Raw genomic sequence first — 14892 nt, 5'->3', positions numbered from 1 at the left:
GAATGATGAGAACAATACCTGCCTCTCAGAGTTGTTGGGATTAATAATTTAGCTGTATTATGTGTAATGCACATAGAACGGTTTCTGCCTCTTTTCACTTGATATCCAGGACTGTGTAAGCTGGAAGGTGCATGTCTTCTATATTCTCTATTTACCATTTCTTTTGCTTTCAGTCTTTGATTCCTGTGATAGAAGGAACATGTAGAATATTTATTCGTATATTCATGTCAACACAATATTTAAAATAATTGCTGCCAACCTCATTTAATTCAGCATAAGACTAACAGATGGAAGTCTCTAAGTTGCTTGAAGATATTTTATAGAATACTAACCTGCTATATATTTCTTTAGAGAAAGTTTATAGTTATTAATGTTGACAGTTCTGGTAGTATTTCATTCTCCTTAAGTCCTTTTACATCCTTTTACTATAGATTTATGACAGCTAATTACTACTAACTGATTTGGGGGTTTCCTTTCCCATCATTTGGAATGATGTAAAGAAATCAGATGCAAACTACTGCAATTAGAAAATAAAATGTGAAACAGCTTTCAACAGTGTATACAATTGATTCTTTTAAAACTGTTTATAACATTTTTAAATATTTAAACTTTTATTCATGGTGATTCTTCCTAAAAATTTAATTTTTTTAAAAGTTAATTGTGGTATGTGAGGAAAAGGTGTACTTTATCCATTTTATATTTTTGTTTCATTGTTTGAGTGAATCCATTAAGATATGCTCCAAATCTGAGACTGTATTTTCTCAGTGAGTGAATTTGTCACAAACCTGTGCTGAAGAAGATGTTTTCTTTCTTTTCTTTTCTTTTTTTTTTTTTTAAAAAAAGAGGACCGGTAAGGGGATCTTAACCCTTGACTTGGTGTTGTCAGCACCATGCTCTTCAAGTGAGCTAACCAGCCATCCCTACCAAGGGATCCGAATCCATGGCCTTGGTGTTATCAGCACCACACTTTCCCAAGTGAGCCACAGGCTGGCCCCTTGAAGAAGACGTTTTCTAATGGTACATCATTTGTCTGGAATGACCTCAAATTGCCAAAGTCGTCACATTCAACAGACCTTATTTTGTACTGTGCAAAGACCTATAGGTAAATTAAATATACTTCTGGCCAGCTTGCTCACTTGTAAAGGGCAGTCTTTACTGTTCCAATCCATGTTTTGTTCAGTTCACAGCTTGATAATAGTAGATCAAAAGGTGGGGACAAAAATCTGAGTAAAGTCCCTTTGCTGATCCATACTGTCAAATATAGTTAGTTGGATTTTTCATATTTGATAAAGTTTAATACATATTTATGATTTTAAACATCTCTTAGAAATCTAAGAATAATAGGAATTTTTTTTAATTTGATAAAGGTTATCTACCAAAAGCAGACACAGGAACAAACTCACATTTTTTTAAAAGCCAGTTTTCAAAAAAAAAAAAAAGTGACAATGTAGCAGATGCAGTTCAGATATACATTCGGGACATCCCAGCCTTTGAGTACACATCTTTTTAATATTTTGTGTGATGAAGTGGGGAGTGCTACATAAAGCACTTCTACATACTGAAGTACAACAGTTGTCAAGAAAAAGCGTTTGTGTGGTTATTTTACTTGCAAACTGAACTGCACACTTGTGGAACATTATTTTTCTTGAAAGAACAACTGACAAACTGGTTATTCAGACTTGGGTTTGTGATCAACATGTTCACAAAAATGAATGAAATGAGCTTGTCACTTCAAGGAAAACAATTGACAGTATTTGTCGCCAGTGGTAAATTTTGAGCATTCAAGCAAAAATAAAGTTTTAGAAAACTAGTATCTGCTACTATTAACTTGACAGTTTCACGGTAAAGACTTGTGAAGAAGAGATCAGTTATATTAATGTGACTTTTTTTTTTTTTTTTTTTTTTTTTTTGTGACCAGCAAGGGGATCGCAACCCTCGGCTTGGTGTCGCCCGCACTGCGCTCAGTCAGTGAGCGCACCAGCCATCCCTATATAGGATCTGAACCCGCGGCCTCGGCGCTCCCAGCGCCGTACTCTGCCGAGTGAGCCACAGGGTCGGCCCTAATGTGGCTTTCTAATATTGTGAAATGAAATGTGTGAGCATTTGGAATATCTTTATAGCTTTGTCAACTAATATTTTCCAAATGCATGTTACAAAGTCCATTCAAAGTTCAAAATAGATGAATAGATTTTAATGTAACTGAAAAGTTCATTGGCTTGGTGTTAGATTCTACAGTGCAACTGACTTAGAAAATCACTGCTTGTCACTATTGGAGGTAGTATCAAAGAACATACACAATTATCAGAAAAGACTTAAAATACTCCCTTTTCTAATTACATACCTCTGAGGTCAGATTTTCTTCATATGCTTTAAACATTGCAACACATTGAATACAAAACCAGGCATGAGATTGTATTCTGTTAAGCCAGGCAAAGAGATTGGAAAACATCAGATCGAAGGGATACCTGCACTCCCATGATTATTGCAGCTCTATTTACAATAGCTAGGCAATGGATCCAACCTAAACGTCTGTTTGCAAAAATGTGAGACAATGCCATCTCAAATTTTTTGTCTTTTTCTTGTTAACTTTTCATTAAAAATATGTTATTTATGTTAATGCATTAGGTTTATTATTGAATTAATATTTTTAAAATTTCTAGCACACTATTGATACAACTTATAAGTGAGCTTGTCATTTCAAGGAAAGTTGACAATTTTTTTTGCCAATGATGTATTTGCACTTTAAACTAAAAATTAGAGTTTTGGAACTTACATCTTTATCTTCCTTGTGTTAACAGATACAAAAGCTCTTTGTGATTCTCAATTTTTAAGCATAAAGTAGGGGTTGGTAAATTTTCTGTAAAGGACCAGATACTAAATATTTCAGGCTTTGCAGGATATATGGTCTCCGTTAAAACTACTCAATTCTGCCATTGTAGTGCAAAAGCAGCTGTAGACAACAAATGTTTGTGGGGATATTCCAATAAAATTATTAACAGGAATAGGTAATGGACTGTATTTGGCCCCATGGATTGTAGTTTGTGGACCCCTGCTATTATGGTATTCTGAGACCAGAAATTTGAAAACTCTGCCAGACTGACAATCAACTAAATGGTATAAGTAGCCTTTAAGATACTATTCAACTATAACTACAGAATTTTAGGAAGCTAGTATAATGGAGAAGCCCAGAAAACTATTGAGTATCTTTAAAAAAAAAAAAAAAATTCATTCTTTTTTTATGGCTGAGTAGTATTCCATTGTGTATATATACCACAATATCCTTATCCAGTCATCCATTGATGGACCTTTAGGTTGGATCCATTGCCTAGCTATTGTAAATAGAGCTGCAATAATCAAGGGAGTGCAGGTATCCCTTCAACCTGATGTTTTACAATCCTCTGGATATATCCCCAGTAGTGGGACTGCTGGATCATATGGAAGTTCTATCTGTAGTTGTTTAAGGAACCTCCATACTGTTCTCCATAATGGCTATAATGAAATTCTACTATTTGCAGCAACGTGGATGAGCCTGGAGAAAATTATTCTAAGTGAAACAACCCAGGTACAGAAAGAGAAATACCACATGTTCTCACTCATAACTGGGAGCTGAATCCATAAATAAATGAATAATAAAGAGAAACAGAAAGAAAGAAAATCAACAATCACAGTAATACGTTGAACTTTGAGAAAACTAGAGGTGGAAAAGGGAAGGGGAGAGGGAGGGGAGATAATGAGGAATTGGTCAAGGGACACAAAAAAATGATTGTGTATTGTAATGACGAATAAGCTAACTACACTGATCTAACGACCAAAAGTACACAATTATTAAAAACGTTGTACCCCACATGTATGTATAATAAAATAATAAAATTCAAAAGGCCTAATTAAAAAGACATTGTATTCTTGGATGGTTTGACATAATGTTAATTCTCCCCAAATCTGACTCCAATATGATTCCAACTAATATTACAGCAGGATTTGGGAGTGGGGGATTAGAAAAACATTCTAACATAGATTCATATGGAAATTATGAATTTCTAAGACAATTCTGAAGTGCAAAGGGAGAACTTCATATATTAAGTTGCAGTAATAGACAAGATCAGAATAGCTCAGAATCAAGCCCATGTACGTATGAGAATTTGATATATGATAAACATGGCTTCAGAAATTGGGAAAGGAAGGGCTGGCCGGTTAGCTCAGTTGGTTGGAGCACAGCCTTGTAACACTAAGGTCACAGGTTGGGATCCCTATACCGACCAGCCACCAAAAAAAAAAAAAAAACACCAAAAAAAAAAAAAATTGGGAAAGGATAGCTTAATAGATGGTGCTGAGGAAACCACTTTACAGAGGATAACTTTGGATCCCTATTTCACACCATTTCCAGAAAAACTGCTTAAGAGTAAAGGTAGATCTATAAACATGGAGGAAAATGTAGAGTGTATTGGGGCTAGGGAAGTATGTATTAAACAAGGCCTCTTAAAACAAACAGGTGAAAAAACTGATGGATTTTATCATTTTGTAACTCATGAGGAAGATTGGGTCAAGTGAGAAACATCAGTGGATGCTAAATCTAGAGAGAAGTTTTAATGAAGAGCGATTGTCTGCATGACCTTAAAGTGCTTCCCCACAGATTGCTTATTGCAAGAGAAAACCAGTACTTCTACAGTGGAGAAACTGGCAACCAATTACATAAAATTACTGTATCCATGTTAAATTTTTAAAAAATATTTTTAATACCGCTTAAAGTAAAAATTATAACATTGATTCGTGGGATTTATAATATATGTAGACTAAAAATCTAATACGTGACCACTACAGAATAAAATAAAAATGTTGGATACCATTTAGTAATGGGTGTTTCCTATTATATTATCCATGTTAAATTTACTGAAGTTGGTAACTCTAACGTGGTTGCATAAGAATATCCTTAATCTTAGGAAACGCACACGGAACTATTAGTATGTAACATGAGGATAAAAAGTATAGAGACATAGGTAAGAGGGCAATTGATAAAATGTAGTAAAAATAATAGGATTTTTGCATAAAAATTAAGGAAAATTTTGCTCATCTTAGAAAAGCTTAATTGAGTAGGGTGAAATATTTGCAACATTTAAACCCACAGGAATTATCTAGAATACAAGAAAATCTGGAAATCAAGAAAAAACAAATTAGCCTAATGGGGAGAGATGGACAAGGATTGAATAAGCAATTTATAGAAGGGTAAACCAGATTGCATGGCTAATCATTTTTGGTGGATTTGTATCCAGCTGCAATGAATAGATCTTGAAAACAATTCCAAGCAAGGAAAAACAAATAGAATGATAACTATTGTTTCATATCATTTATATAAATTTAAAACGCATGCATATCTTTACAACACTATATATGTTTCAAAATACCAGATTTCGTATCAGAGGAGGTGTTGATGACTAGGGAGAAGAGGAATGGGAGTGAAAATAGAAAAAAGTAAAAGGAGAAATAAATAAATAATAAAAAGAGAGAGGGGTGCTACATACAGATGTCGGCAGGCCATGAGCTCAAGAGCTGGATGAATTAAACTCGCACCCAAGGTTTTTAAGAAGAAAACAGTGAAGACAGCCCCCATGCTCTTACTGACTTAGCTAGATCTTATTGGGTTTGAAGCAGCTTTTATTACAGCTCAGGGCACCAGCCCCAGCTTGCCCGCTTTCCTAGTCATTTCTGTATATCTTAACTACCCTTCTGGCTTTCTCACCACACTCGCACCCTATTCCTGGCACACCTTTGGGCAAGCCAGGAACACGTTCATCACGAATATTTTTGTGCCACAAAGGAACTGTTTCCAAGCTTTTCGCCAGGAGTCGGGATGCTGGTTCCCGAGGATTTCAGCTTCATTTTTTTTTTTAATTGAGATATAATTTACAGACCATACAATTCACCTCTTAAAATGTACGATTCGGTGGGTTTTAGTATATTTACAGTTATGAAATTATTGCCACAATCTAATAATAGAACATTTTCATCATCCCCAAAAGAAAAGTTGTATCCATTATTCAGCTTCATGTTTAATCATGTCTTCCTCTTTCCCCCAGGAGTGGGAATAACAACCTCCAGGCTGGTCACCGGCCAACAGAAAAATGTGTAGCCTGGGGCTCCATGGGGACAGATTATCACTTGGCAGACTATGCCTGGATAAACACCTAGAGGTCTGAGCGGGCCATGCAAAGATGTCTTCGATATGTTTTTGAAAAGATAATAAATGCGCATGGCAGGGGTAAAGGGATTTCCAGGGGAAAGAACCCTCCCCCCACCCCCACACATGGACACCATTCCCTGACCCCTACTCCCGAGGCAATATATTTAGCAATTTCTTGTGTGTCTTCCCAGAGAGCTCCTCCTTGCAGAGATTTCTGAAGTGCGGACTATTTACACTGCAAGAGAAGAGGAATAGCATCAGCGGGAGAGTGGGGCGTGGTTGGAAGGCCAAGGTCGGCCAGACGGCGTGCCCCTGCCTTTGCTTGAAGATCGACCCTGATGGCCTGCTGGAGTCCCGCCCTGGGTGACCGCATGTCTGCTTGGGGTGAGGATGGGGGGGTCACTAAGCGCTGGCCACCTGTGCGCCTCGATAACCCTAACCTAACTGTGCTTGGAGGGAGGGTCGTACGGCGTCCGCACTCGTGGCACCCGCCCAAGTGGCGCCCGCCTGAGGCCCTAGCCGGGAACTATTTCCAGAGCTGCAACGGTGAGTTTGCGTGTGGAGTCCGGTGTCTGTAAACGTGTGCGAGCCGTGTAAGGACGTGTGCGTGCTGAGTGAGCACATGTGTGCAGGTGTTGTGTATATTGTATTCACATTGTGTGAAGATGTGTGTGCACGCTGTATGAGAAGCACCCTACGTCTATTCACGCTATATGTGTGCACTGTGGGGGGAGGTGTTTTTACGCTGGATGTGCACGTTGTCCGTGCATGCTGCGTTTTAGCACTGTATGAAGAACTGTGCACACTATGTGTGCACTGTGTATGTACAGCACTGTACAAGTACGCGTGCACGCCCCTGCACGCGCTCCGTGTGAGGACTACTGTGCACATCATATGTGCACGTTATGCGCGCGCACTGCGGGAAAACCGGTGCGCACATCGCACGTGCAGGCACCGCGCGTGCTGCGTGAGAGCCGGTGCGCACATCGCACGTGCACGCTCTGCGCGAGCGCTGTGTGAGGACTCGTGCGCATGCGGGCGCGCGCGGGTCCGTTGCGGCGCGGCGGGCCTGGCAGTGCGCCTGTGCGGCCAGAGCATCCCGATGGAGCGCGGCGGCGGCTCTGAGGCGGGAGGCCGGGCTGAGGGAACTGCGCGGGGCGCCTCGCTTTCCGGAAAGATGGCAGAACCGGGCGCGGTGCGGACCTCGCCGCCCAACCACCGGCCCTCAGGTAGGGGTCCCGGAGTGTGTCTGGAGCGTGAGGGCTCTGAGCCCCCCGGTGGGGGGGGGGGGCGGGGACGACCGCCCAACCGAGCGGTCGTCGAGCGTTGGGGTGGGGGGGGCGCGACGCAGAGCTTGGACAAACGACCTTTCCTCAGCCCGGGGTGGGGGGTGGACTGGGCGCTGGTTCCGGAGGCCTCGCCCCTCGCTGTGGGGGTGGCGGGCCCCTTCCTGAGGTGGCTTTGGGTGAGTGGGTGCGCCCGGGGGTGGCTTAGGGTGGGTTCCAAGTGTGTTTGGGATGGAGGTGCTGAGGCCCACACTTGTTTCCTGAGGGGTTCTGGGGGGCCGCCCCTATCCTCGGGGAGCAGCGGCGTGGGGGGGGCTTTAGTGGGCCGAGCGGGCTCCTGGGGGTCGCCCCAGCCTGCGTGCGCGGCCTCTCTGCGTCCTGGGAAACGCGCGCTGGCGGCCGTTGCAGCCCGCGGCGAAGGTGGGCCAGCTTGGCGCCTCTTGCCGGCCGGGTGTGTGGGGGGACGACCGGTGTGTCACCCACTGGCAGGGGCGGAGGGAGCGCCGCCTGGACGGCCGGGCGCATGGCCCAGGCCGGGTACCCCCGCCGCCGGGATGTGCTCCCCGAGGTGACGGGTATGCTACCCAGGTGTCTGGCCCGGCCGCGGCCCTCTCACGTGGCAACTCGGCGAATGGGTCCCCAGCTCGCGAGGCTGAAGCTGCTGGGAGCCATGGAGGGCTGGTCTCCGTACTGGCTACCCAGAAACGAGCAAGGCAAGGGGGAGATTGTGAGGACATTCGGCAGCATTGTAGATAAGCAAGTCTTGCGTGTCTTGGTGTTAACGTTCTGTAAAGTGGTTGCAGGTAGTGTGGGGGTGTAAGCAGCTTGGAAACCGGTTTCATGCCATCCTGTTTTTCCTGGCAACACCTGTTTTTTTGTTTTGTTTGTTTTGGGTTTTTTTAGTTAATGTAAGGTATTTTCGAAATTTTTTTTATTGCAATCTAACATGCGTATTAAAAAACGGCCCAAATCTTAAGTATATGATTCAATGAATTATCATATAGGGAGGATATGAGTATTTTATGTAAGGTGCACCAAGAAAAGAAATCAAGGGAAATGTTCTTTAGTTACTTAAAACCTGCTTTTCGTTGGGATGAGGGGACTATTTTCTTTCTTTCTTTCTTTCTTTTTTTTTCTTTTCTTTTTTTCTTTTTTTGTCTTTTTCGTGACCGGCACTCAGCCAGTGAGTGCACCGGCCATTCCTTTTTTTTTTTTTTTTTTGCCTTTTTCGTGACCGGCACTCAGCCAGGCCGGTCCTATATAGGATCCGAACCGCGGCGGGAGCGTCGCCGCGCTCTCAGCGCCGCACTCTCCCGAGTGCGCCAGGGGCTCGGCCCAAAGGGGACTATTTTCTTTCTTTCTTTTTTTTTTTTTTTTTTTTTAAAGATGACCGGTAAGGGGATCTTAACCCTTGACTTGGTGGTGTTGGCACCACGCTCAGCCAGTGAGCGAACCGGCCATCCGTATATGGGATCCGAACCCGGGGCCTTGGTGTTATCAGCACCGCACTCTCCCGAGTGAGCCACGGGCCGGCCCAAAGGGGACTATTTTCTGATTGGGCCTTCAGTTAACTCATTTCTAGTTTGTGTTTTTCATCATGCTTTTTTTTTTTTTTTTTTTTAAGCCAGAATTTAGTAAATCTCAGAGAGTAGGGATATAAATACATTTTAAATGTGTATTTCTGTTTTCATCCTTTTTGGTTCGGAAATTCAAGCTGCGTCCGTTAGAGAGGAATCCAGAAACCACCAACCAGAACTGTCCCTTCCTGAAAGACGGTACCTTGTAGAATAAAACATGGAAAGGGGAGGTTAAGTTTGCATTTGTATTCGGTTAAGAGTTTAAATAATAGGCTATTCAGATGTTTTGTTGTACTAATGAGGGGTGGGGAGAGGCTGTATGGTTGGGCCTTCAATTTATTGGGGATTTTAAGGAATTTAAGGAGGGGGGATTCTTTTTTCTTTTCTTTTCTTTTTTTTTGGCAGCTGGCCGGTTTAAGGGGAGATTCTTACAAAGTTCTCTTTGGAAGCTTTATTGTAGAATCATTTGATGCACTCTACTGATAGTAAGGTTAGCATACAGCTATTTTCCTTCATTTGAAATTGGAAATATGGAAAGACACGTTGTGTAAAGGTTTAAAAGTACAGATGGTCGGTCCATGATTTAGGATGGTTTTATTTTTACAATTTTTAGACTTTACAGTGGTGCGAAAGCAATACGCTTTCAGTAGAAGCCGTACTTTGAGTACCCATACAACCATTCTGTTTTTCACTTTCAGTACAGTCTTCAATAAATTACATGAGATTTTTTACACTTTATTATAAAATAGACTTTGTGTTAGATGATGCTGCCCAAGTGTAGGCTAATGCAAGTGTTCTGAGCACATTTAAGGGTAGGCTAGGCTGAGCTATGATGTTCCGTAGGTTAGGTGTATTAAATGTATTTTTTAAATTTTCCCAGCATCACTCAAATGAATTAAATGCACTTTTGGGGGGAGGGGGGGAGTGCTGGCCAGTACAGTGATCCGAACCCTTGACCTTGGTGTATCAGCACAACGCTCTAACCAGGTGGACTAACCAGGTGGACTAACCGGCCAGCCATACGTGCATTTTTGATTTACGATATTTTCAACTTAACAATGTAAGTTGAGGAGCATCTGTATTAAATAAACTTCTATGTGCATTAGGGTTGGTATAGTAAAATTGGAGTATTAGATTTAGGCATCAGCTGGTGCCATGGTTTGTTCTTTTGGGGGTTGGTGAGGCCAGGTATTTAGTAAAATGGTGTCGTTTTCAGAAAAATCCTGATTCCTGAGGTTTTATTGTAATTCATCCTAGATGCTGATCATTCTTGGTCACCTGAGGCCTTATCATTTGGGACCCAGAGGGTCAACTACTGTTCCTAAGCTTGTGCTGAGTGCTGGGAGGGCTGCAAAAGACAGAAGGGCCTGAGATTTTTCGACAATTTCATGTCGGCACAGTTGGGGGATATGAGATGGCGAGTGGTTCTCCTGGGCTCCCTTCAGCCTGAAATGCTCCCTTCTCCTCTTTTCCCTTCAGGTGTTCACTTACTCTAGGCAGTCTCTGTCGGAACTAATGAAATTCCTCCTATCTGTGCCTGCGATATCCCCAGCAAAGCATTGTTCTTATTCTGCCTATGTTACATTAACCTTCTGGTTCCTTTAAGCAGTGGGTGCCCACTATATGCTGGACTCTATGCTGGAAGCCCTTGCTATCACTAAAGCTGAACAGATTGAGGTCCAGACTGCCTGGGTGTGAATGCCAGCTCTCCCCTTACTACTGTGTCACTTTGGGGAAGTCATTTGACTTCCCTGAGCTTCAGTTTTCTCACCTTCAAAATGGGCTTAAGAACAACACTGGAAGAGCACTGTCTTGAGGATGAAGGAATTAGTATCTGTAAAGTAGTGCCTGACACACAGTAAGTGCTCAAGCTGTTTAATCATTATTAGCTATGTGTGTCTCCTCTATTAGATCATTAGCTTGAGGGCAAGGCCTGGGTCCAGGTTATAGGTGCATTCATCAGTGCCACCTGGTGCACAGGGTGGCTGGATCATCACTGTACCTCTCCTAAGAGTTTTTGCACACAATAGGTCTCTAACCAGTGTTTGCCAATTGCGCTATGCTGGAAGTAGCTACACTGGGTTGAGTGCTCAGTAAACACTCATGAGTTGGATTAAAGAAGTGTGTCATCAGAGAAGTTTGAGACAGTGGAACTACAAGACATGATTCCTGACACCTGTTGAGCTTTCCAGTGCATTCTGCAGGTAAGTATTTTTACTGAGATGAACTAACTTGCCCATTGTTCTCTAGTAAGGAGGGAATTGCTTTGAGGTAAAATGAGGTTCCCTGATGTCCTTCCAGCTGCATATCTTTCATCCCTTGCCCTGGAGTAGGAGAATGTAGGGGTACAAACTGGAAGTTCAGGAGAACCTCCCCTAGGAGTTCGAAGTAGAGTGGACCTAGCAACAAAGTTAAGTCTCCAAGAAATCAGAGTTCTTCATCCTTTTTCAATGTTGCATTTAAAACTATTCTTGAACACTTTAATCCTAAAACTGCTTGGACCTAAGAAGAACAAGTTGAGTTTGTGTGTGTGCATTAAAATCTAGAGTCCCTTTGGTACTGGGAAGGAGCACCAGATCAGGAGGTAAAGGTACAGAGTCATATTTGGTTTGGGGCTCCTGGCTTTGTTTAGTGATGGCAGATTAGTACTTGGACTTAGCAGGACCTTCAGGGCAAACCTCTGAAAGCCTTTCTGACCGTCAGCAGTTTCTTTCCTGATGTTCTGACCCTGGTGACACAACTGGTCAAAGTCTGTCATTTCTTTTTTTTTTTTTTTTTTTTTTTTTTTTTTGGTTATTTTTTTAATTTTTATTTATTTTTTTTAATTTTATTTTGTCGATATACATTGTGGCTGATTATTGCTCCCCATCACCAAAACCTCCCTCCCTTCTCCCTCCCCGCCTCCCCCCCAACAATGTCCTTTCTGTTTGCTTGTCGTATCAACTTCAAGTAATTGTGGTTGTTATATCTTCTTCCCCCCCCCGTTTTTTTTTTGTGTGTGTGTGTGTGTGTGTGTGTGTGTGTGTGAATTTATATATTAATTTTTAGCTCCCACCAATAAGTGAGAATATGTAGTATTTCTCTTTCTGTGCCTGACTCGTTTCACTTAATATAATTATCTCGAGGTCCATGCATGTTGTTGCAAATGGCAGTATTTCATTCGTTTTTATAGCTGAGTAGTATTCCATTGTGTAGATGTACCACATTTTCCGTATCCACTCTTCTGATGATGGACATTTGGGCTGGTTCCAACTCTTGGCTATTGTAAAGAGTGCTGCGATGAACATTGGGGAACAGGTATGCCTTTGACTTGATGATTTCCATTCCTCTGGGTATATTCCCAACAGTGGGATAGCTGGGTCGTATGGTAGATCTATCTGCAATTGTTTGAGGAACCTCCATACCATTTTCCATAGAGGCTGCACCATTTTGCAGTCCCACCAACAATGTATGAGAGTTCCTTTTTCTCTGCAACCTCGCCAGCATTTATCGTTCAGAGTCTTTTGGATTTTAGCCATCCTAACTGGGGTTAGATGGTATCTCAGTGTGGTTTTGATTTGCATTTCCCGGATGCTGAGTGATGTTGAGCATTTTTTCATATGTCTGTTGGCCATTTGTATATCTTCCTTAGAGAAATGCCTACTTAGCTCTTTGGCCGATTTTTTAATTGGGTTGCTTGTTTTTTCTTGTAAAGTTGTTTGAGTTCCTTGTATATTCTGGATATTAATCCTTTGTCAGATGTATATTTTGCAAATATTTTCTCCCACTCTGTTGGTTGTCTTTTAACTCTGTTAATTGTTTCTTTTGCTGTGCAGAAGCTTTTTAGTTTGATATAATCCCATTTGTTTATTTTTCCTTTGGTTGCCCGTGCTTTTGGAAAGTCCGTCATTTCTATTTCTAATTCTTTTCCCCCTCCAGTATTAAAGAATGTTTTCCTCTCTTTCAGGTACTCCATCTTCTGCAGTAGTTAGTTTTTTAAAAGAACATCGTATCGTCTGTAGTAATTACACAGATTGCTTACAAAATGGAAGAATTCACAGGATTGACTTGGGCAGGCAAAGATGGGGATTTCTAGGGGAGGTTGGTAGATATCAAGATGGGACTTGTTGGGAGGATTTAATGAGATATATTGCGTGGGGATACGATGATATTGCCTGGTTTCAGGGGGTCACCATGTGCTGAGTTGGCTCTGGCAGCGGTTCCAGGATTTGACAACTTCCTTTGGCCCTGTACTCCAGCTTCTTTGGAGAGGAACTGCACCAGAAAAAGGCAGAGGAGGTGGTCAAGGGCAGCTGCCCTTGGGGTGTTGTGGCCCAGGGAGGTATTGCTCACTGTCCACCTCACATCTAAGGGTCCCTCTCTGAATGTGGAGTCTGCTGTTTTGCAAGCTGAAGCTCTGTAGCAGACGAGGCCTCTGGATCCCCCTGATCTCCTTTTCTGTCAGGAAGCATTTGTTTTCCTCTTGCCTAGGAACTTTTCCTCTTTTTAAAAACCTTGTGATTAGTGGAGTTCAGATTGTGATTTAAGCAAAAGGAAAGCAGGTATGAATGAGCTGCACACATACAAAGTGTTTGAGGGGAATAGCAATCATGCCAAATGCCCAAGATCCCTTAGACTGGCCGAGTCTGTCCTCAGGGTTCAGAGCTTCTGGCTGTCACAGGGTTCATCCACCATCTGGAGAACCCTGCTTTTCCTCTCAGTGTCAAATAAGCTGGTGCCTTATAGTTCCCAGACAACCCTTTGGAGCGCTTCTTGCTCTTTTGTCATCTCAGCCTCTTCACTTTTACTTCCCCAACAGCTTGATTGAGATAAAATTCATATACCATACATTTCACTCATTTAAAATGCACAACTCAGTAGTTTTTTGTATATTCATAGTTGTGCAGCCATCACCACATCATTTTTAGAACATTTTCATCACCCCACAAAGAAACCCCATGCACCTTAGCCATTATTCCTCATTCTCCCTCTCCTCAAAACCGTCGATCCACTCTGTCTTTATAGAGATCTCTAGGCCTCTGCATGCAGTCTTCAGCCTTTGGTGCACACACTGTGGTGGCCTAGAAGTCCGTGGGTGGGTCTTCAGGCATCAGAGGGTTAGAAACCACCATTCTGCACACTCCATGAGACTTGCTTTTACTCCGAAGCCTTGCCTTTTCACCTCCTGTGCATACCCTCTCCTTGGCTTGCAAAGCACTCAGAACCTGAATGTAACCTTCCACAGCAGTCTGCAGTTAGATACGGCACACCTGTTCATTTTAGCTCCCCAAATAGTAACTGCTGCTAAGTGTTGAGCACTTACATTATTTTACTTTCTTCCTCATGAACACCCTTTGTACTGTTTTTATCCTCATTTGAGATGTTCCAGTTATCACTGTGTAACAAAGCACTCCAAGCCTTATTATTTCTCCCAATTCTGGGGTTGACTGGGCTCAGCTGGGCCAGCTGCAGTCACCTGGGAGCTCAGTTGGGCTTGAAATGTCTAAGATGGCCTGTCAGTGGCCAAGTGTTTCCTCACAAGGAGTCTGTCCTGGACTTCCTAAGAGCATGGCAGCTGTGCTTCAAGAGCGAGGAAGCAGAAGTTGCCAGTTTGCTTAAGGCCTGTGCTTAGAAATCCTAGAATGTCATTTTTATTGCATTCAGTGATCAAAGCAAGTCACAAGGCCACCTAGATTCAAGGGGAGAGGAAATAGACTTCACCTCTTGATGTGAAGAGTGGCATATACCTGCCAGGAGATGAGGAATTGTTAGTGGCTCTTTTGAAGATTATGTGCTGCAACAGGTAAGTACATTGAAATTAAAAGAGGTTAAGTGAGTTGCCCCAGGACACACAGTAAGTGGCAAACCAGGCCTC

The 14892-nt window shown here is 42.5% G+C and overlaps 1 protein-coding gene across 3 annotated transcripts in view; it reads left to right on the top strand.

Annotated features, from left to right (window-relative positions):
- Positions 1 to 7277: 7277 nt before the first annotated feature.
- Positions 7278 to 14892, top strand: part of MAP7D2 (MAP7 domain containing 2) — a 99944-nt gene continuing 92329 nt past the window's right edge. For all 3 annotated transcript variants that reach the window (XM_063083425.1, XM_063083423.1, XM_063083422.1), the window contains exon 1: positions 7278 to 7404. In XM_063083425.1, coding sequence (XP_062939495.1) covers positions 7278 to 7404 — 127 coding nt within the window. The remainder of the gene's footprint in view (positions 7405 to 14892) is intronic.

The sequence above is a fragment of the Cynocephalus volans genome, chromosome X, assembly GCF_027409185.1.
Source record: "Cynocephalus volans isolate mCynVol1 chromosome X, mCynVol1.pri, whole genome shotgun sequence".
Lineage (NCBI taxonomy): Eukaryota > Metazoa > Chordata > Mammalia > Dermoptera > Cynocephalidae > Cynocephalus > Cynocephalus volans.
Note: the sequence above shows the minus strand (reverse complement) of the source record. Positions and strands in the feature narration are given on the sequence as shown.